This window comes from Pagrus major, chromosome 3 (assembly GCF_040436345.1).
Source record: "Pagrus major chromosome 3, Pma_NU_1.0".
NCBI lineage: Eukaryota > Metazoa > Chordata > Actinopteri > Spariformes > Sparidae > Pagrus > Pagrus major.
In genome coordinates, this window is record NC_133217.1 from 9,558,329 (window position 1) to 9,582,863 (window position 24,535).

A 24,535-nucleotide genomic window follows, 5' to 3' on the forward strand; every position below is an offset into this window, starting at 1 on the left:
TCTGCAGTACGGGGGCCCCACAGGGAACAGTCCTGGCCCCTTTCCTGTTCAACCTGTTCACTGCAGACTTCTCCCACCAAACACCCTACAGCCATCTACAAAAGTTCTCTGACGACTCTGCTATTGTCAGCCTCATCAGGGACGGGGACAACAGAGCCTACAGAAAACTTATTCAGGACTTTGTGGACTGGTGCAAGCGGAACCACCTCCAGCTCAACGCCGGGAAGACCAAAGAGCTGGTGGTGGATTTCCGCAGGCGCAAACAACCCTGCACACAGGTGAACATCCTGGGAACGGATATTGAGATGGTGACATCTTACAAGTACCAGGGAGTTCACCTGAACAATAAACTGGACTGGACTCATCACACTGCAGCAACATACAAGAAAGGTCAGAGCAGACTCCATCTGCTGAGGAAGCTCAGGTCCTTTGGAGTGCAGGGGGCACTCCTGACAACTTTCTATGACTCTGTGGTGGCATCAGCCATTTTCTATGGAGTAGTCTGCTGGAGCAGCAGCATCTCGGCAGCAGGCAGGAGGAGACTTGATAAACTTATCAAGAAGGCCAGCTGCCCTCTTGACCCAGTGCAGGTGGTGGGAGAGAGCAGGATGATGGACAAGCTGTCATCGCTGCTGGTGAAGGAGCCCCACCCCCTGCAGGTCACTTTCACTGCACTGGGCAGCTCCTTCAGCAACAGACTGATACACCCTAAGTGTGTGAAGGAGAGGTATCGCAGGTCCTTCCTTTCTGCTGCTGTCAGAGTCTACAATCAGCACTGCTCCCAATAGACCTCACTCTGCACTGTCAATTTTCTTAATACCCATATTTATTATTTATATTGTAAATAAAAATTCACTGCTGTTAATTTTGTACAATATCATGTTTATATGTATATACAAGTCTATTCTATTTCTTACCTTTTTAATTTATATTGTTAATTTTTGGCTATCGTTATTGTTTTTTGTAAATATTCTGTCCTTTGGCTGCTGTGGCAAACAAATTTCCCTATTGTGGGACAATAAAGGAATACTGATTCTGATTCTGAAAATAAAATGAAAATACTATAAGCCTCCAGCTTAAGGAATGTTGTTGTTAAACTTCTAGAAGAAGAAAAAGAAGAATCTTTATTCATCACATACGATCATCCAACTGGTTCTCTAGATCTAACCTATCATGGAGGGGCAGTAGACAGCCAGCGTAGAGCGCCCAAGCACCAACTCCAGATCTGAGGATTCCAGACTAAATCTCTATGCTATTACCAATCACTAAATACGTTGAGTGTTATCATTGCCATCGCTCTTTTTATGTGAATCACTAATGTTTTTTTATGTTATTTATGAATAAACACTATTATGACATTACAACTAATATGTGTGATGATCAGCAGTGGGAAGGCAGGGCATTCTGAAACCTCTTCTCCAGCTTGCAGTGGGATATTGTCACATAGCCACAAATACATGTTTAAGGTTGACAAGCTGACAATAATCAACATTGGCTCAGTTTCCCAAGATGTCTCTTCAACACAAGACCATCGCTTTCAAATATTTGAATTGTGAAAAATGTAGTTTCACATCTTCTGCTTTGGTGTGGACTTACCTTAAGTCTTAGGTTTTTGAAACAATACACACACACACACACACACACACACACACACACAGACCACAAACTGAACTCACAGCAACATTATAGATGGCCATGCCCACAGCTCTGTGGTCATTGATCTTCTCCGTGGAGATGGACTTGGTCTCATAGGCCAGGAAGATGCCGAGCAGCAGCAGTAAGCCTTTGTAACCATACACCACACCTAAAGAGATGGACAAGGTGGCAGCTCTGAGGAATGATGGTAAACTGAGTTGAACTTCCAGGCAGAAACTTGTGTGTGTGTGATTTATTCAGGGGAGTTTCACCGAGAGCAATGCTCTCTTTTTTAGGAACGCCCTGATCACATTCACACCTGGAAGCTGCTCATTACAATAACAGTCTGATCGGATTAAACTTCACTGTTGACTTTGGAATCACAAGTTGACAAAAGAATCTCACTCAAAGTCCATTGAGTTAAAATTTTGTAAAAGGTGATACGATGAAAAGTTCCAGAACAGCTACCCTGTTTAGTTAGATAGAACGCTAACGTGCTGCTGGTCCTTAAAACTATGTATCGCCTAAAACATGCAGAAGGACTTATGGTGTTAGAGAAATAGTGACTTGAAATAGAGATGCAGGAGTTGGTTGGTATCCACTTACCCAGCCAGGTGTTCATCTTTTCTGAGCTACAGTGCTCCAGTAAAGGCTGGATCAATACATCCAGGTCTCCTTTAGGCGCTTCTCTGGTGAATTTCTGCTTACATACATACAACATGAACACATAGGAAGAAAAACAGCAAAACACGACATCTTCAAAACCAAACATTGAGATAAAATCTATTTAAAATTTAGCTAAAATATATTAACACATGTGAGCCTATTTTTATGGAAGTTTATGGCTTTTTATCACTTTATTTTTGTTTTCCATCCCAATGAACATATCAATCATATTAAATCACATTTTAATTTTCATGTCTAAAAATGTGTACTTACTGAAAAAGAATGTGTCAAGACAATCAATTGATCAATTGATCCTCATTTTATTCAAACTTTCTTTATTGTTTTTTTCACAGAACAGTCAGGATCTCAGTTCTTACAAAGGACAATGGTTCCAGAACAGGTTAAAAGATCCAGTTCTTATTTACCCATATCAGCCCAGTTGTAGCCACCCAACCACCCACCCACCTACCCTGAACTACACACATTCAATCCATTCACTCTCACAACATACATGTGCAAGGCACAGGTTATAAACAAGGAAACAGAAAGTAAATAGACATGATACTAAGGAAAAATATAGATACATAGTAATTGCATAATGGAACATGGTTACAAACAAGTAAAAAAAAAAAAAAAAAAAAGAAAAAAATTAATTAATTAATTAAAAACATATTAATAATAATAATGATGATCATAAAAAAATAAAAAATAAAATAAAATAAAAAAATAAAAATAATAATAATAATAATACTACAAATATGTATAAAAAAATAAAAAAGGGGAGGGCTCAGTTGGTTTCTGCTACAATAATCAGAGAGTCAATGTATGTGATGAAGGGCTGCCACATCTTATAGAAACTGCTTGAGGACCCTTTTAAGGAAAGCCTAATTTTCTCTAGTGTAATGCACTGCAGTACGTCCTGAATCCATTTATTATGAGTTTGGGGGGAAGAGTGAGACCATTTTAAAAGAATGAGTCTTCGAGCAAGTAATGTGGTGAATGCAATGATTTTTCGTGTGGACTTAGGCACATTGCGTGGAGAGTACAATCCAAAGAGGGCAGTGAGGGGTTCGAACAGTATGATTTGGCCTGTTGTTTTACTAAGCATTTCAAATATTGCTGCCCAAAATTCAGATAATTTAGGGCAAGACAAAAACATGTGAACAAGATCAGCAGGAGCCTGTCCACATCTGTTGCATGTGTCTGCTCTGTCAGGATAGATTTTGGCCAGCTTGGCATTAGTAAGATAGGCTCTATGCAGAATTTTACATTGAAGAAGGCTGTGCCTCGCACAAATAGAGGACGAGTGAACATTATGTAATATCTCCTCCCATTGCTCATCAGTAAACACAAACGGAATCTGCGGACTTTTTTCTGGTTTTCTGCGGTGATTCAGGAGGAAAATCTGCGGGATTCTGCGGAGTACTTTCTTTTCCTTTTAAGGATTTAAACAATTATCTAGTACAATAATCCATTCGTTTAGAGCAAAAATAGCAACTTTTAACAGGCAAAATCCTGTATTAAAATTGCCTAATGGGGGTCAACCCAACCGGTCAAGGCAGATGGCCGCCCACCTTGAAGCCTAGTCTGCCTGAGGTTTCTACCCTGTTAAAGGCGAGTTTTTTCTTACCATCCTCACCAAGAGCTTGCTAATGTGGGGGATTGTTGGGTCTCGGTTAAGTATAGAGAGTCTGGTCTTAAACCTGCTCTATTTGTAAAGTGCCTTGAAAAAGGTGCAAAAAAGGTCACAATGTTTCTACCAACGTGGTGACCTTTTTTGCACAAATAAATCGGTGGAGCATAAAAACTGTTTGTGCAGACTTCCCTCTTTTTAATCATTGGAAAAGTTTTTTGTCCTACACCAGCACTTAAACAGATGTGCATAGTGCTACTTTAAAGGGATAGTTCGGATTTTTTGACATGAAGTTGTATGACATCCTCACCATCAGTGTCGTGCATCACGCACCATCTTTAGCTTGTAGATAGTTGTTCTTACCTGGGGGTCGTGGCACAGCAGCGCTCTTCAAAGATTGTTTCTTCCTCTTTCCTGGGCGTGTAGGAACATAATCGTCCTTGCTGAAGTGTGCACTTCACACACAAAGCTTTTTCACCCTTGGCAGTCTCGCTTCAATGTTCAAGCCTATGGCAAGAAGCCAAAGTTGCCTAATAGCAATGTCCGTGACAGGAAAGCGGTGAAATATACACGGCGACTTGGTGTGATCTTTGTTGTTGCAACCCGGATAATCGCAAATCCGCACCATTTTTATATATCATCTTGTCTAATAATCTCGCTAGTACTCACGTTAGCTCTCTTGCACATCCAAGCATGTAAACACTGTGAAACAGATGACGAAGCGGTGCGGTGTGTCAACAGGCGGAAGCGCGCAGTGATATGAAGGGAGGGAAAATAGTGCCAGGTGATCATGAGGTCTGACTTTTTTGTCGTAAACGATTTTGTGATGCAAATGTTTTACTCTTTTGAACGGATATTGTTTTTTGAAGCAAAACGCTTTATCTTCGTGACCCTGCAAACTAGCCAGAACTGCTTTCTTCAGCAACAACAGCGGGACAGACCTCGGCTCACAGGACGCAGTAGGGGAAAAGTCACTGCTGATGCACGACACTGATGGTGAGGATGTCATACAACTTCATGTCAAAAAATCCGAACTATCCCTTTAAATAAAATCCATATAAGGAGCTGCCACGCTGACGACATGGAACCCATATGTGAGATTCCAAATGTGGATATAGTGTATCTGACAAACTGTGACCTCACTGGAATGACAACAGCATTTTAGCTGACAATATAAAGGTAACCGCAGTCTCAGAGAACTCAGATTCAATCACTGCTCAATACTCCTGCAGACAGAAAGAAAGCTTTAAGGGCCAGAAAAGCTGCGGAGAACAGGAGAGACCAGGCAAGTGTCACTGAAGAAATGTGCATGTGTCCCCCGGGTACCTCTGATATGCCTATAGGTGCAGGGGTTGGATTGACAGGGCAACAGCTTGAACTCTGGATGTGAGACTCTAGTTAACCTAAAAGTACCACAAAGTCAAAAAATATAGTCACCATACTGACACCATACAGTCAAAAATGAGATTTTGACATTTTTATTCAATAGAAAACAATTTACTCTCTTAAGAATATTCCATAGAACCTATTCAAATTCGGCTACATAAATGTGTAAAAAAAAAATACAGAGATGTAACAGGGAATGGAATCTACAAAAAAAGAGCCTGCCAATAACTCTGAGCATATGTACAGATTAGGATATTTCAATAAATAATGTCATAAATACATAAATAAATAGGTAAATATAGTGCAAATTCTTATTCATATTCAATAGATATCTGAAACAAAAATAATTTTAAAAGGTTTTAAATAACCTAAATATATAATTAAGTTGAACCACAAAACCACAGGTTTGTTTTATGTACATTGGAAAAGAACATCTTAATTTAAGATTAGAACAAGGAACCTGCATTAATTAATTTGTCCAACAAATAAATCAGGAACAACTGCATAAATAAATATTGTGCAAACCATACATAACTTTAAATAATCATTGAACCCCCCTGCAATTCTACTAGTTTATAAAGAACTTACTTTAACAATCAATAAAAGAGAAAGTAACAATTGGCTTACTCATTTAAGCATGAGTAAAAGTCTGAGTTAACGAGCAAGTAAGCTAGTCAGTCCGTCAGTCAGTCAGTCAGTCGGTCGTTCAGTCAGTCAGTCAGTTAAATGGTTAATCCTGCTGCCGAGTGTTGAATTTTGCAATGAGCATCATTTTAACATTGTTTTCTGTAAGGCTCCGTCTGTACTGTGTAAGCAGCATGGTGTAGTGGGAGAAAAGTCTCTCAACATCCACTGAGGTAGTGGGGAGATGGAGGTACAATGCTGCAAGTGGGGCAAGAGTGGGCATTCTGTCCTCTCTGGTGGCCCACCACTCCACAGGACTGACCTCCTCAGCGTCACTTTTGTCCATGTGGATGTAGCGGTGCCATTCCTCAGCTGACACGCACGTAAGGGCAGGGGCCACCTGGACATAGTCCTGGATGTTTTTTCTCACACCAGCCACCTTTGCTGGGTCAAACACTGGGAGGGCTTTGAAGAGCTCCATGCTGGGGTGTGACGCCATCACATTCTGCAACTTTGCAGAGCAGTCAGCCATGGTCTTCTGGAAGAGCTCAGTGCAGGCAGCACGATCATCCTCATCCAGCTCCCTTAGCTTTTCTGTGGTCCCGGGATGCCAATCCTCAGCTCCTACAGTGCGGCCATAGTCAAACAGCATGAGGAGGTTCTCCAGTTGACCATGAATAGTGGCAGCAGAGGGGTTGGAAGTCTCCTGCAGTTTGGTAATGGTGGTCTTGATCTCAGTGCTGTGCTCAACAATGAAGATTGCATGGGCCTTTAATGTAGCTTCTTTCTCTTCTAGCAGCACTCTCAGGTCCCGAACAGCCCTAGAGGACAGTGGCAAGGAGGGAATGAATTCACACAATATGTCCAGGTTCTCCGCAAGGTACTGGACAGCCTCAATCCAGGAACCCCATCTGGTCATCACAGCAAACACAGGCATAACAGGAGCCAAGTCCAATGCCTGCATATAGGCCCGCAGCTCTTGTCGACGTTGAGGTGCCTTACAGAACACTCTCTTCACCAGTGTACACGCTCTGTTGAGGTCTTCAAAGGTGTCTGGGAAGACCTGCAGCACCAAATTTAGCAAATGTGCCAGACATGTTACATGTATGGAGTTGGGGAACAGGCCATGAAGCATGGTGTTAAAGGCTTTCTTCATGTAACTTGCCGAGTCGGTGACAAAAGCCCACACATCACTAAAATTGACGCTGTAGTTGTTGAGGCAAGAGATGACTGCCTGGGACACAGTGTTGAAGTTAACTCTGTCGATGAACACTATATCTGCTGCCAGAGGTGGCCTGCCAACAGGTTGCAGAAGAATTGCAAGGACACAGCGGCCACAGGCGTCTGTCGTCTCATCTAATAAAACGTAGATGGGCTTTCCTTCCACCGCACACTTAATGTCCTCCACATACTGAGGGAACAGCTCTGGTAGGTAGTCGGAGCGGAGGTGGGATGGAGCTGGAAGGGATCCGCCCTGCTTGCAGTATTTCTGCAGAAAAGCAGCCAGCTTGGGAGCCTTCTCAAGTGGAATATCGGCTTCAACAAGAGCCTTGGTAAAATCTAGCACAAACTCCTTCCTCTCAGCTGTTGATGGGGTCTTGGAGAGGCAGGCAGCCAGGGTTTGAGTCCTAGATCGTACTAGAAGACAAAGAAAAGGAATAATTTAGATTTAGATGTAAGATAAAGTAAATATAAGCTTGTACATTTCTTTGTTTATTTAGATGGGACCATGCATATTAAGGAGCAGTATATCTGATGGAATATATACTAAATTTAGTAAAGATGCCAATTTTAGTCCATAGTAAAAAAAACAAAAAAAACAACAACAAATAAAAGCAGCTTGTTTTAATGGAGAAAGTATGAGCCATACAAAAAAGAAGAGATCACAGCTTGAAGCAACACTGTTGCTGCAAATAACAGAGAAGGCTGCTTTCAATTTCTGACAGCTCCACATTGCATTACTTTTAAATATGAAGCTTTATCCATTTAAACTAAATAAAACAGAGCAACAGCAACTGACATCTTTAAATCACGTTTTATATTGTGTTCAAATATTTTATTGAACGCAATTGTGCGTTGAGTGTGTTTTCCTAGAAAACAAGGATGTGCGTATAAAAAATATGCTACAGTGGGGTTTATTAGTACAAATCTCATAGGCTATTCTCTCTGTACAAAGACAACAAAGACCTTTTTATCTGTGACATTTAACAGACATTTAATCATTTGCATTTGGGCAGTACTATAACAGGCGAAACACTGATAATAGTTTATTCATGGCCACATCAAAGTGAAATTATTAACTCTATCGATTATCCATCTGATTATCTGTCCTGCTGCTAGCGCACAACTTTTTTCAGTGTCTCCATAGACTATTTAAAAGTAAAATGTAAATATGCTCAACAGGTGAGGAGCGTATTCCCTCAGCTGAACATCTGTAGGCGGAGACGCTCAGAGAGAAAGTAAACGGCAGCGGATCAGCGCTCTCTCCCTCCATACAAACGCTGGCTCTGATCCAGCTCCGCTGGACTTTCAAAGTAAAGGTGACACCAGCTGTAAATGAGTTAAATAGTGAGACAGCGGCGCTTTCATAGCCGATTTTAGGATGAACCTCTGAACAAAACCTGGTCGGGACAACGGTGATCTAGCCGGGTTAAAAGAGAGCCACCTTCGTATTACAGTTAAACCCGGCTTTAGGCTCAACATAGCTCGCTAACGCAAAAAACTCGCTTCGAAGTAGCCCTCTGTTGTGACAACCGGAGGTCGTCTAAACACCGTGGCAACACATTTAAATTAATGTAACATGTTTATCAGCTAGTAAGTAGGCTACTTACCCAATCCACTCCTCTTCCTGTTGTTGTGCCTTTGGGACTTCAGATGCTCCAGGATGGTCTGTTTCCTCAGGTAATCCACCGAGTGTTGACACACTTTACAGAACAACACGCCCCCGTCCGCATAAAAATCATTGGCAAATTCATATGCCCTGTCTGCCGCGGTGGTCCGTGTCGCTAAATGACGACGCCTCAGCTCTTCTGCTGTAAATCTGGTTTTCGACATCATTTACCGGTAGATTAAAAGTACGTTGTTTTCTTTTGTTGTTCCACCTGACACAATATTGACAGCGGCGGGGGGCGGGGGCCAGGGGCGGGAAATGTAAATTTTCAGACAAAGGGGGAGGGCCGAGAGGCGTTCAATTAAACTGCTACACTGCTGTGTTCAAAACTCCGCGGAATTACCGCGGAGTTTTCGTCGGAGCACCGCGGCCGCAGATTCCGTGCGGGCCTGCTCATCAGATAAGGGAGCTCCAAGGTCCTGACCCCAAGCAGCTCTTAGAGAGATTAGTTGATTAGGGGACAGTGTGTACATTTGTTTGTATGTGATCCCTATGAGTCCTTTCTTCCTGGGATTTAGGGTTAAGAATTGGTCAATAAGAGAGTTTGGGGGACTGCTAGGAAACTGGGGGAAGCAAGATTTCACAAAATGTCTTATTTGAAAGAACCGAAAAAGGTGAGTGTTTGGTAAGTTAAACTTTGCTGCCAAGTCAGTGAATGAGGAGAAAACACCATTAATAAAAAGGTCATTAAGCGTCGCAAGGCCCTTCTCAGACCAGGAACGAAAGGCTGGATCAGAGCATGAAGGAGCAAAACGGTGATTACAAAAAATTGGGGAATGACCTGACTGAATGTGGAGGCCAAAAGCTTTTCTGTACTGATTCCAAATCATCAGCGTGTTCGTTACAATTGGATTAGGGCTAACCTGTTTAACTAATAATGGCAGTTGGGAGCACACCACAGACCAAAGGCAAAATTGTGAGGCAAAATCTACGTTCAGGAGGGAAATCGGCCTATAGCTACTACAGAGAAGCGGATCTTTGTCCTTTTTTAATAACAGTGTAATTGAAGCCTCTGACATTGTGGGTGGTAACAGACCTTTTACCCGAGCATCATTGAAAACCTTAACTAGTATCGGGGCAAGAGTTGCGGAATAGGTCTTGTAAAATTCTGTCGTAAAACCATCAGGTCCTGGCGATTTATTACTCTGTAAAGAACTTATTGCATCTTTAACCTCAGGGATCGTGATTGGTGCACCTAGCTCAGTAGCAACCGTTGGGTCGATTTGAGGGTACGTGAGCAGGTCAAGGGGGTTTGGGCCATCCCAATCACACGGAGAGGTTTCGGAGGAATACAGTTTAGAGTATTAGTCAACAAACGCATTGTTAATAGCGGTAGGATTGGATGTGGTGTCATCAGAAGCTAACCTAATCCTAGGTATAAGTCTGGATGCAGCCTCAGTTCGTGCTTGGTATGCTAGGAGTCTGACTGCTTTATCACGCTGCTCAAAAAAGCGTTGCTTAGTGTGTAAAAGTTGTTTCTCAATCTGGCCGGAGGTTAATAAGTTATACTGTAATTGGAGCTGTACTCGATTTTTATATAGTGCATCTGAGGGGTCGACAGAGTATTGGGTGTCTAACCTTAGTATTTCGTCTGATATTTGTTTCAATTTAGAGCGCTCCGAATTCCTAAAGCTAGAGATGAAAGAAATAATTTGACCACGCAAGTAAGCGTTGAGGGACTCCCAAAGTACGTCGCTACCAATATCCGGTGTGTCATTTGTGTCGAAGAAGAACTGGATCTGATTGATTAGAAGTCCTTGAATTTCGTTTCAGATAATAAGTGGGAATTGAATCTCCAGGGTTTGGTAGACAATTTGCCCTGGGAAAGGTTAATGTTTAAAGAGACAGGAGAGTGATCGGAAATTACTATGCTGTGGTACTCACACAACTGTATGCTGTCTAACAATCTATTATCGAGTAGGAAGAAGTCGATCCGAGAGTAAGACCTATGGACATGTGAAAAAAAAGAGAAAGCTTTCGTATAAGGATGCATAGTTCTCCACGGATCAGATAGGCCTAATTGGTCTGCATGAAACTTTAACATGTTGGCCGCCTTAGACAGGCTAGATTGTTTGGTGGATGATCTATCAAGATCAGGGTCCTGGACCTGGTTAAAATCACCTCCTATTATTATGTGATGATCTGCAGCGTTTGGGATGCTAGAAAAAATGTTGGACATAAATTTATCATCGTCCCAAGTTGGAGCATATATTGAGGCCAGGACCACAGAAGAAGAAAAAGGAGAAAGAAAAAAAAAAAAAAACAGAAAGAAAGAAAAACACACACACACACACACACACACACAAACACACACACTCATACCTGCGTACAAAAATACAAAAAATCCCAATCCTCATAGGAATACAAACACTGAGTATCTCCCTAGATACAATGCAGATCTTGCTTTCAAACTACCCCATTCCCATTGCAGAGAAACATTGCCCAACCTCTCTCCAAATTATGAGAATAAGAGAGCCTCAACAGAGACAGAACATAAAACATTTTGTCCAAACTTGGGCCTAATTATCCAGGCCATAAACCAGGAGGACTTATAACGCCTTCTTGCAAAACAGCCCCACTGGATAATGATATACATACACACAGTATATAGTGGAAAGGCTGCACAAACCAAAATTAACCCAAAATGTAAAGAGAGATAAACAAATAAAGGAAAGAGGTGTTGTGATACACCATTGCCTAGTAATCTTTCTCTAATGATAATTGCAGTGTAATTGTAAAACAAGAATCTTTACACATGAAGGACCATTAGCACCAAAAGTAACGCTGAAAAGTAAGCCTCTCAGACCCTAAAAAAGGAACATTAACCTTACAGTAGAAGCTAGGATCAAGGAGTGAAATTTGTGCATCCACGAATATCTACTGTTATTAGCTTCCATGTAAAAATCAACATGAACAGACCTGGACATGGAATACAACCGGTGCCTCTTACACAGTATCAAGATGTTCAGTTGAAAGGGGGTTAACTATATGTAAACATTCAGCCCTTAGGCAGAACAAGCTACCCGTTGCTTGTGAAGTATTCATGCCGTTAGCATTATACAGTCCACATTTTTTAATGTTCACTGATAGCAAAATGACAAGCGGCCAGTTAGCCGTTCACTGTTACCGTGTGATCGAGGGTCATTTTAAGTGTTTCCACTGGAAAGGTATTCTTTAGCCTTTACAACCGACGAAAGTAGGATCTTTTCCCCGTTGCTCGCGGTGATATACAGCTTCACCAGGTAGCGGAGACTGGGTTTCAACCCGCATTTGTAGAGGAGGGCCATGACTTCTCGATATGCAGCCCGTTGCGCCATCACCTCGGGGGAGAAGTCCTCGAAGATAGCCACAGGTTTCCCCAGATATTGTAGGTCGGACTTCCTCTTGCGGGCTTCACGGATAATCTTTTCCTTAGTTTGGTAGTCGTGGAACCGGATGACGGGCCGTGGTCTCTCGCCTTGTTTAGGTTTTGGGGCCAGGGACCTGTGTGCTTGATCCAGCACGGGTGGCGTTGGTAGTATTTCCTCGCCCAGAAGTTGGAACAGCAGTGCAGAAAAAAATTTGGTTGGTCGTGGGCCTTCAATCGACTCAGAAAGTCCTATAATACGGACATTATTGCGGCGGTTATCTAGGTCAGCTGTCTTGGCTTTTAGCTTCTCGCTAACCGCGGTTAGCTCAGCACACGTTGCCTCAAGGCTAAGCAGGCGACCATCTACCGAGTCCGCGTTAGTCTCCAGAGAGGCGATACGTTGGCCGTGGCTGGACACAGTTGTTTGGACAAGGTCTATTTTGGCCTCCAGCGCTGAGAAGGATATCTTAAACTCCGAAGCTAGGTCGGCCTTGTGATGATTTAAGAGGCTTGTTAGCACGGCCACGCTAAGCTCATCAGCAGCTGCAGCGCTGGGGGGCATAGAGTCTTTTTTGTTTTGTTTTGCGTTCTTACTTGCCATTTTAAAGCGTGTCGTGGTGTTGTAGTCTCACTGCGATGCTGCTTCGGGCAGTAAGAGGCGGAGAGAGGATTTGAAAAATAAAAATTGAAAAAGAGTGTGGGAGAGCGGGGTGAAGTGTTTACTCCGCGTCCGCCATGACCAGAAGTCTCGAGTTTCCAATTGATCCTCGTTTGACAGAAAATAAAATTGCCAACAAATTTGATAATGAGTAATTGTTACATATATGTTTTCACCTGTGTCCGTTTGTGTGTTGGTTGGTTTGTCTCCAGGATTACACAAAAACTACAGAATGAGTTTCCACCAAACTTGGATGGAGGATAAGTCTTGGCCCAGAAAATACCCGGATTAAGGGATGGATCCAGGAATAATTCTTACTTTCTCATTTTTTAACATTTTCATTAATTTCTCAGGGAATAATACATGGCTCTTGATTTAAAAATTCAGGCATATTTAGGTGGCTGGTATCTAGGAGTGAGTACAATTGGATATGGATACTACTAAAAAAATGTATTATTCTTCCACAACACAATAGAGATTATGATTCCATCTGCATTTTTTTGTCGTCCTTGTGGTTGGCTGTTAAAAAACCCTGAAATTTCACTTCGATTAAATGATTTCAGATTATTATTGACAGTCACAATTTCTCCATGTCAATCCAGTTGTTATTATTTAGACACAACAAATACAGTAGCAGATACGGTATAAGGTTCACCTCAAAAATGCATTGGATTTTAAGAGACATTTATGTATTCTGAATGATCATACCTCCACTGTAATATGTAAAGGATCCACAATCTGCCATATCATCAGAGAGAGGATGTCAATGCTGAGCAAAACACCAACAGTAGCGTAGAGTTTCCATGGTTCCAGGTGCTGCTGAGAAACAGGGGGGTGGTGGTCACTACAGCAGCACAGAGAGGGATCAGCAAAACAGCACAAATCCTCTTTTTATGATTTTGTGAGGGAGGGATTTATGAAGCCAGAAATAGACTAGCCTAAGCTGGAAGAGAAAACAATGATCCTTAGTGATCATGAAATGTGATGTGAGGTTGTGTTTCTCTTGTGTTGATTCTGCATTAACTTTTTCACAGCGGCCTGCTGTATTTTTACAGCACACTCATGTCTGCCCTGCCACAGCCTAGGCACACTAGTGTCACTCAAATTAATGGGAGTACTGGTGATTTCATCAAAACACCCGATGTGTATCTTTCTGTCTGAGTGGGGTCTTACCCAACAACCAGTAGAGCCATATCAGAGGACCTCAAGTTACCTAGCACATATGGGAGTAGGAGCTCAGTGAGGTAGCTAGGTGAAGAGCTTTAAAATTCTAAAATCAATTCTAAATTTAACTTGCAGCCAGTGATGTGCAGCTAAAACCCAAGTGATATCTTTATATTTCCATAACAGTAAGATGTATGGCTGCTGAACCAGCTGAAAGCGATCTAATGAGCTTTGGCCGAGACCAGAGTAAAGGGCATTGCAGTGGTCTAAGTAGAAACAGACATATGCATTAAACCTTTATTGAGATCTTGACTACATAGGAAGGATCTTATTTTGGAAACGTTTCTCAGATGCAGATAGCAAGATAACAACCCTTTTTACTTGAGCATCAACATAAAATCAAATAACACCAAGGTTTTTTGCAAAAAGTTTCACATCTGCTGAGGCTGAACCAGACAATCTTTAACATGGGACCTAGAATAAAAGTGCTGAACAGTTGAATCTCTGATTTATCTGTGTTTTTAGTCGTAAGAAGATTTGGCACATCCAACAGTGTATATCCACTAGGCAGGCCAGCTGGATAACTGGAGTTGGAGATTTAAAGTGGAACATAAAGGTGAGTATCATCAGCATAACAGTGGAATTGGATGTTATGGCTAAGAATGACATGACCCAGAGGGAACAAAATAATGAGCTCAAAAAAGATCTTTGATGATAAAATCTATGACGAAATGTATGTTTTGTTTTCATCGCGAGACAAGATGGGTCTAAAATGTTGGTGTGGACATTCAAAAAATGTATGATTTTTTTCCACATTTGTTGTCTAGACTGTCAAAATAAAAACACCACATCCCTGTCATTTATTGACATATTCAGATTCCCAGGTAATGCTATCCCAAACTGACAGCAACTTAGTGACAACAACATGATGGCTTTTGGTCAGCAAAACAGAATATATCTATAGACAAACTACTTAAAGCTGGAGTGTGTAAGTTATTTCTGGCGTCATTTGGTCAAAAATCAATAATAACCTTTCAGCATATTGTAATTCATAGTGTTATGACAGAACACTGGACTTCTGTGTCTCCTCTTGGCTCTGTATTCAGGCTTTAAAAAATCAGTGCCGTGACGGCAGTGTTCAGCCAATCACAGTTCATTTTACAGAGCAAGCTGTTTTGGGCGTTCCTATTGGTTGCTCGACCAAAGTCGATGCGCGTTCACCTTCCATCGGTGGTGAAGATGCAACGGCGGACGTCCAGGCAGGACGGCTAAGCAAGCCAAAAAAAGGAAGACTGATGTAGAGAAATGAGAGTCTAAGAGGGACAGTGACAATAGACGGAATAAATCGCGTGTAAACATTGGACAAGCATATCCGAGGTGGAGAGAGCTTAGCGATAGCATCGGGCTGAAGTTGGATACTGAGCTTGCTGTTCTTCTCCTGGACGGGGGGGGGGGGGGGGGGCGCTGGAGCAGCAGGCCAAACAGGAATCATTTTGATAACAATACTTTAGAACAGTCTTTGACAATATTTTTCTCTTTTCTCTCCAACAATTACAACTACTTTTGCAATATCTTTCTTTTTTGTACAAATTATAGATACAATTACTTACAACTATTTACAACTATTTACAACTATTAATCTACTTTTGTTTATTTATCCATCTATCTGTGTTTTATTTGTTTCTCTTTTTTTGCGTACTTACCAATATCAGTTTTGTCCAGCCAGGAGGAATACTTCCTCTCTGACAGCCAAGTTGGGTCGAACCCTGTCAACCTATGGTGACTGGACTTGTGCTGCTTGTCGGGGGGAGGGGGTGAAGCAGGTGGGCTACTGCTCTGCTCCATGGATGTACTCTGCTCTGTGCTTGAACCAGCAGCGGCAGAGATACTCTCGCTACTACTAGCAGCAGAGCTAACGTTTGCCTCGCCAGAATCACTTTGAGTGCGCTTAAAAAACGTGGATATTTTCGCCTGTTTTTCAGGCAGTGGGTGTCGACGCAACATGTTGTCCTCTTCTCTCCGTGTCTGTCTGTAGGTGTGTGTTCACGTGTTTGTTTGTGTGTACGCCGGTGTGAAGCTACGCCCATCGTAAAACAGAGAGCGGAGGAGAAGCATAGATGCGCGACGATGAAGAAAATGAAATGAAATATCCTCGCTTAAATTAGATCAAAAGCATCATTATTTATTAAAAGAACACGGTCCAGACCTGTTCTATAGTGAAAGTGACCTGAAATGACTTCTGTTGTGATTTGGTGATATAAATGAAATTAACTTGACTTTCAGGGGTGGTGCGGGGTCCCGTTGGGGGAGCGGGGCGCCCCCCCTATACAACGGTAGGGGAAACACTGAAGTTTTACGTAGCTGATAATCTAAATGTGTGGTAGCAATTGGCTGTGTAGTTGAAATGACCGTGAATCTAATAAAGCGAGAGGGGTCTGGCTGCAGACCTCCACTGTCAGAACCCTTCGTTGCAGACCTGTAAGTAATGTATGTGTGTTTGTACTCATAAAGAATGAGCCAATGCTACTAACTTCTGGCAGGTTGTGGTTTGGCTGGTAAAAGGGGAAAAGGAAAATTAAGGGAATGTAAGTAGCAGTGAAGAACACCTAACACCTCACTTGTCTGTGTGTCTTACTGTTCTGAAATGATGTTTCTGATTTAGTTTAGTTTAGAATCAGATTCTCTGCTCTGCAAGTCAAAATTTATGTGAGTTATGTGAGCCAAAATCAATAGCAGAAAATGAAAAGTTAAGTGAAATGTTGAATGTTGCTGATATAGTGTGGTGTGTGTGTGTGTGTGGTGTGTGTGTGCGCATGCACTCGTGCCCAGAAAGAGAGTATAAACAGTATTTATAGTGTGTACTTACTTATTTGTCATTGGTCCCTAACTAAGATGTTTTTTTTTTGCATGATTTTATTCTAGATAAAATTATCTGCAAATGTGGGTTGAACTGTAGAGATAAGGGACACTATCATTGCCCCACGAAGCACCAGCTCTCACCCACGCCTAGCTTGCTCAACATCTTGTTCAGCATCTCGGGGTTGATCTCCATCGCAGTCCCAATTGACAATTTTATTGGAAAATAAAAAGACATTTGAAAGTTTGTTCTGTGTGTGAGAAATTAAATAGTTTTCCATTCAGTAATCAATGTACCGTAAAGACCATATCAGGATGTGAGAGGAGGAGGGGATAATCCTCCTTAGGTGTAAGGGTCATAAAGTCACGTGAAGGGCAATTCTCTCTGCCTGAGGTGGTTACAGGAAGGATGATAAGATGACATTTACATTTCAATGAAACAGCAAATTGTCACTGCCCTGGGAAAGACATGATCAAAACAAACACCAGGGGGTCATTGCTATGGGAAGAAGTAATTCATGACTGTCGTAAAGTATGCAACCGCTGTATTTAAGGCAGAAACATTTGGAAGACTGGAGGGAACACTTCAGGTCTTCTCTCCATGCTGCATGTATTAAAGAGATCTGATTCATCACGCTGAGTCTACAGTTCTTCTGAGATTTAGCAACTCTCAACCTCACAAAGGAGAATTTCCACTACAATTGTCTACTGTTTTCTCCTGTAACAGAGGTTATTGGTTATCTGGGTCATGTAAGTAGGTATTCAGTAATTCACTTTGAATACACAAAGCTAAGTTATTTTAAAAACAACCCTCACATCCTCCATTGGCAAATCCATGTGGTCTGACAGCACATTATGTCATCACACATTAAGGTGTATTTACAGTATTGTTTCAAAATGAATTTGTAGTGCAAACTAAACTAACAGCTGTCCTTTTTGCCAATTAAATTAAAACACTGGAGTACAATAATGCATGTTTTGAGTAATAATGTTTTAACAATAGCTGTACATCTAGTTTGCATTGATTATCTGTAGAATAACCCTAGAAGTGGCCATACCGTTTTGTATTTTCTTTTTTTATATATATATATTTTGTTTGGTTTTTATCTTGATATTTTCTTGCTAACCCTCCAGTTGAACTGGAAACATACAATTTTTTTAAATATTTTTAATTGAACACATAAATCATATTTACATTATAAAGCCCCAAGAAATAAAGTATGTTCACATGGGAAACTAGAAAATATATAGGTTACTTCTGGTATACTCACTTTTAAATTATATTTACCTACATTATATATATAAAATAAAGCCCCAAGAAATAAAGTACATTCACATGAGGAACGAAAAAGCGGTGCTTCCGGTATATTCGCTTTTATTTTGAAAAGCTTCGAATCAACTTCCGGTCCCCACAGTGGAGGTGGCCTCACAGTGCAGGTCTGCAACGAAGGGTCCTGACAGTGGAGCTCTGCAGCCAGACTGTCTTGAATAAAGCAGGCGGTTTGTGGCCACAATTGACCAGTAATGTTGTGAGTTGATTAACTTTATGCTAACCGTAGCCAAAGGCTCACGACAGCTACAAGCAAGTCAGAGCCAAAGTCAACGTCAAATGTATTGTCAGTAGCGTTATATATACACGACATACAGAGGACATGTGCCGTGTAAATATGGATGAGACAGTTATTATTTATTTTCAGGTTGCGGTGAAAAGAAAGAAGTGTCTGAATAAAGTGGTTGTCTCCGATAGTCCGTGCATGTGGGGGTAATTGTTTACTTTAGCGTTATATGTTGTTTTATTATTCTTAGCATTCACACCTCTTTCCCGTGGTATATAAGTGTTGCTGTTGTCATTAGATTATGCTGTATAAGTATCACGTCAGTATGACAAATATCGTAGCGTTATTAGTGCCAGACATGTAGGCTATGTCATGCTGAGACGTTAGCAAGAAATAATTGTTGTCGGTCTCTGGGGTGGGGGGGGTGGGGGGGTGCAGTTGTTTCCATCCCAGTCTCATGCATTTTTCACATATTCTACAAACTCCAGCTTTAATGCAGCAAAAAGGAGAAGACAGTGCAGTAAAGGGAGACTGGGAGGAGACCTGTGGCTACAGATTAGGTGGGAAGAACAACCTGAAGAGACAGTGGGAAGGGGGTTCCACCCTGCTATCAACGCCACTGTGAGAAAAAAAGTTTTCAGTTTGTGGTAACAATTTAATGAATGAATGAGCCTGACTTCCAGGCTAACATTGGCTGGGTTAATGTGTTACCTAACGTCAGTTCACTAGCTTCAAAGCTTGAAACATGCAAGGCATTACAATTAATGATATTACTTTTCCAGGAAATGAAATATTTTGGGTCGGCCAAATTAATTGCTTCATTATATATTGTCCTGTTGTTTGAGTGAAACGTATGGGGGAATATGTATAAATGCACATCACATGTTGACGCTGTAACATTTAAAGTCTGCAAGTTTATTTATATATTTAGAAAAACAGCTCGTTATTATGCTTCATCACTCACTTATGTTCCCAATTCTTGATGTTCTCTTGTTTCCTGTTTTATTTTGAAAGTGTTGCCCTCATGTGTCGCGTCTAGCTTTTCAGTTCCTCCTTCCAGTGTTTTTTCATACCTTTCCCTCACCTGTCCTTTTCCCGCCTCACTCCACCTGTACCTGATCCCCTTGTTAGTGTGTGTATATAGTCTTTGTTCTCCCTCATGTCTTTGTCAGTTCGTTCTATCTTCCCCCATGATGCCACCCTGTGTTCTTGTCCAGTGTCTCCCCATGGTATGTTTCTGTTTTGTTCCTTGGTATGTTCCTTGTGTTTTCATTGGTTTGTACTTTAATTTTGTTTGTGCTTTGTTTAAGCTCTTTTGTTGATACTTTCTTTTGTCCTTTTGACTCACTTTTAGTTTTCTTGGATTCCTTGGGTTTTTGTATATTCAGCTTTTGTTAAATAAAGCTCGCTTTTTGTTCCCCAATCCTACCTCCCGTGTGTTTGTCTGCATTTGTGTTCTTACCTTGTTTCAACCAAAATTGTAACACTTGTCTTTATCAGAAAAAGTTTATTGGCAGCCTTTAGAATGGCATTGCAGTTACTATCTAGTCAGTGTTTCTTCTAAGATAACACTTTTCGTTGACTAAAACGTTTTGAGTTTTTGTCAAGTAAACTAGACTAAAACTATGAAGAATAAAAATGAATGAAATGTGACTAAAACTAAAAAGCATTTTCATCTAAAGACAAGACTAAATCTAAAATAGGTGCCAGAATTAGCAAAGCGGTTCAGCACAAGTGAGACTAGCTGATGAAGAGTATGCGTTACCACAGACAATGGAGAGGTTTCTGTAGGAGCAGTTGGAGGACATTGCTGCCACAACCTACCCAAGATTCTAAGTGGTTCTACAGCATATTGTGGTCCAACGTGTTGAATGCTGCACTAAAATCTAGAAGGACCGTGATTGAGAAATCACCAGCATTTACAGTCGTGAGCAAGTATTTCCATAATCAAGGCAGTCTCAGTACTGTGGAGAGCTCTAAAACCAGACAGGATTTTTTCAAATAAGCTACTGTTGGTGGACAAGGAGCTGTGGGGAAATCAGTTTTTCAAAAGATTGTAGATTAGAAAAAGGTCATTTTGAGATCGGTCTGTAATTTATGGGTAGATGAGGATCAAGGAGGTGGGAACTAAACCAGAGACTATTTTTCAATTCAAAGGGGCTTTATTGGCATGAAAGTTTAACAACAATGTTGCCAAAGCATCTGTCCAAACATTCGGACATAACAAATAACAACACCAAGACTATACCATTACTTATAATGGAGAGGATGGTAGGACCAATTTTGTCGAGCACCTCCTTTAGGAGAGGTGTAGGAATAATGTCTAATTGGCAGGACAAGGATTTTATTTGAGATATGGTTTCATTAAATCACCGCCAATAACCGCTGGAGCTGCCTGGCTCTCGCTGCCAAGGACAGACACTCTTTTTCGGGTGGAAGTGTGAGGAGTCGGTAGGACAGACAGGATGACAGACACTTTTCCACATACAAATTAGACACTACCTGATTCCACATTATTGTTGTTTGGTCCTGTTACATTGCTTTGTGGGTTGAAGTGTGGGACAGTTCTCTTCTATTTTGAGTGATATCCAGTGAAGGATCTGTTTAGTTGTCAAACTGTGAATGCCATCAGAACGTCAGGGCGGGACAGGGGTGTGACCGGATAAGCAGTGCTAAGGAGGTGAAATGGCACCTGTTCAGTCCACACTCTGCACTGACTGGTTGTTCTGGACTTGAACCAACCAACCTACGGTCTTCATGGACTGAGCTGCCGGCTCTTGAAGGGGATGATTAAGTGTATCCTAACCTCGGTGGCTTGGCAGAAAAGCTCAGGGTGGACTTAATTGTTCACTCTGGGAACATTAACCTACAGCTTCAATAACTGTCACATTTACCTTTCTCTTATCCTTCTTCTCATCCTTCTTAGTGAAGACGGTGTGGACCCACCAGATCTTGGTGAACATACTGCCATATGCAAGGCTGAAACCCAGACCAAGCAGCCACAGGCGAAACTAGCAGAGGAGAAAAGAGAGATTTTATAATGAATCTGATTAATATATCAAAGAGATTAATCAAATCAGCTCCTCACTCATTCTCCATCATTAAGCCTTGTTAAAGTTTAATAGTGTTCACTGTGTCATGAATGACATTGAAATGAAATAACCTTCACTGAGGCTGTCTATCTCTTTTCCATACTTTGTCTGCCTTTACCGCAATGAACAACAACTGCAACTGAATACACATGGACAGGTGGGGTGGTGACACTTTCAATTGCAAATAGAGCCAGCGGTCCACAATGATGTTATAATGACATGTTCCCAAAGGGCATACCACCTGTAAAATGCCAACAATAACAAAAGGCATATTAACATGGACTGAACTGGCTTGCCACAAGTCATTTTTGCTGGTATTCCTGACTTACTGGCATTATATGGTCAAAAGAATCATTTCTATTTGCAACAAGTAAAGATTTTTTACTATTTGTGGTTTAAGGGGAAGTGAAATTTTGGAGAATTAGACAAAAAAGTGAGTGAATATTGAACTCACTGTCATAGGCGACCGGAAACACTATTCCATTAAAATGCTCATGTTGCCCTGTGTCTGTTGGATGTGGGCCGTGCATGAAGTATAATTCATTTGCACTTGTTCATGTTGTGTAATGGAAAATGCCAGTTTAGGGGGTATTTCCTAATTTCAATGTTCTACTTGTGCTAATGCAAATTTACTAGCTGATGCTGCCTAAACACTGTTAACGCTTGTTCCATTATCCAACTTGTACAATGAATACTCAACAAGGAAGTCAAGGGCTGGAAACAAAGACAACTTGCCTTCAAAGTAAAAGTTGCGCATTTTGAAACGTGTTGGCTGCAGTGGTCAGTTAAGGAGAGCTAAAGTAAATAAGTAAACAAATAGCCTAAATAATGAAATTCATTATAATTCTTAACTGTTATACAGTCATATTTCTGCCACTTTCCCACAACTGATCATGAATAGATTGCCAATGTACACTGACACTGTAATTATTATAGAGTGCTGTGATTCATCTATGTTATGATTTATTTATTTATTTTTTTTTTAACTTATTTTTTATTCAAATTTTCTTTCAACAATTACAGTATCAGGGCACATCATACATACATAGTTAAACACTCATCCTTATATCAATGTCCTTATTGTTCAGTGGCAATGGTGGTGTCCTCTTCTCGTCTTCTGAAATCAGTCCATTTTTCACATTTGTCCTCAAATTGTGTCTCTTGTAGTCTCAGTTTGTGAGTGATTTTCTCCATTACAAGAATCTCTTCTACAGTGCACATCCACTGCTCCTCCGTCGGGGGGTCTACTTTGTACCACATTCTGGTAATTGTTTTTTTACTGGCTGACAGCAATACTTTAACAAGATACTCATCCTCTTTTTGTATTGTATCTTGTGTTAGATTCCCCAAGTAGAGTATCATACATGTTTTTGGTATCTCATATCCTATTATTTTTTGTAAACCCCTCCATATTTTGTCCCAGTATCCTTTTAACTTTTGGCAGGACCAGAATATATGTGTATGGTCAGCATCCATGTGGCCACATGCTCTCCAGCATGGCTGCTGAATTGACATCGCCCCTTTTTTAATCTTGGGGGTTATAAAAAATCTGACCGTATTCTTCCAGTTGAATTCTCTCCAGATCCTGGAGCTAGTGGACGTGCACTGTGTTTTACAAATATTAAACCACTCTTCCTCTGTTATTTGTTCTTTTAATTCCTTTTCCCATTTTTCTTTGATATAAAGAGAGGAAGACTTTCTACGTGACATCAAACCTTTATAAAGGACTGAGATTACTCTGCATTTTTTACCTTCATAAGCTCTCCGAAATACCTCAACAACCTCATTATCAGTATCAGTTTTTATCTCTTTCTCATAATAATCCTTTATTTGCAGGTAGCGATATTGTTCATGTTCATCTAATCCAAATCTATCCCTCAACTTCTCAAAACTCTGCAGCTTACCCCGTTCAACCATTGTACATATTGCTGTGATCCCTTTTTTTGCCCATTGTTTAAACCCTTTGTCATTTATCCCAGGTATAAACCTATCGTCAAATGCAAACCAGCTCAAATTCTTTACCTCTTTCTCTAGTTTATACCTTTCAACAACGGTATTCCATATTTCAATTGTATTTTTGGTTATTGCATTCAATTGGTTACCTATTTTTCCCAGTAGGCCTTTATATGCTATCAAGTTTCGTACTTCAACGCCTGCCTGCTCTATTTCTATACTTTTCCATCTTGAAAAATACTCATTGTTACACCAACATATCAAGGGTCTGATTTGTGCGGCATAGAAATACTCCTCGAGATTTGGCAGAGCCAGTCCTCCCTTATCTTTGGGGAGCTGCAGAGTTTTGTACCTGGTCCTAGGTTTCTTTCCTCCCCATATAAACCTTGATATCCACCTGTCCCATTCGGTAAACTGCTTCGGTGGAATCTTTACTGGCAGAGACTGAAATAAGTATAAGAGTCTCGGTAAGACATTTATCTTAATTATTTCTATCCTTGAGCTTAAGTCAAAAAAAATAGCAGACCATCTCTCCAAGTCTCTCCGAATTTCTTGATTTATTTTAGTGTAATTTGCATCATATAGCTTGTCTATTCCTTTTGTAACATTTACTCCCAAGTACTTTATTGATTTGGCATTCCAATTGAGTTTATATGCATCTTTTATCTCTTGGGCCGGGGAGTAGTTTATTGACAAGATCTGTGTTTTTGTAACGTTAATTTTATAACCCGAATATTTTCCATAATTCTCCAGTAGCCTAATGAGTTTTGGGAAACTTTCGTTGGGTTGCTTTAAAAAAATCAATATGTCATCCGCAAATAATCCTATCTTGTGTTCCTCCCTTCCTATTTTCACCCCTTTAATTTCTTCCTCCTGCCTGATCATTTGGGCTAGCGGTTCGATAAATAACGCAAATAGACTCGGAGAGAGGCTGCACCCCTGTCTTGTCCCCCTTTCCAAAGTGAAACTTTTTGTCAAACTGCCATTTATTCTAATCCTTGCCATAGGTTCCTGATATAACGACTTAATACAATTCACAGATTCCTTATTGAAACCAAATTTTTCCAAAACCT

General features: G+C 40.9%; 1 protein-coding gene across 1 annotated transcript in view; it reads right to left on the bottom strand.

The window, feature by feature from the left end:
* Positions 1-24,535, bottom strand: part of gabbr1b (gamma-aminobutyric acid (GABA) B receptor, 1b) — a 171,099-nt gene that overhangs the window by 17,823 nt on the left and 128,741 nt on the right. The window contains exons 12-15 of the mRNA XM_073463399.1: positions 21,312-21,428; positions 13,550-13,657; positions 2,242-2,335; positions 1,677-1,804 (exon numbers count right to left, since the gene is read on the bottom strand). Coding sequence (XP_073319500.1) covers positions 1,677-1,804; positions 2,242-2,335; positions 13,550-13,657; positions 21,312-21,428 — 447 coding nt within the window. The remainder of the gene's footprint in view (positions 1-1,676; positions 1,805-2,241; positions 2,336-13,549; positions 13,658-21,311; positions 21,429-24,535) is intronic.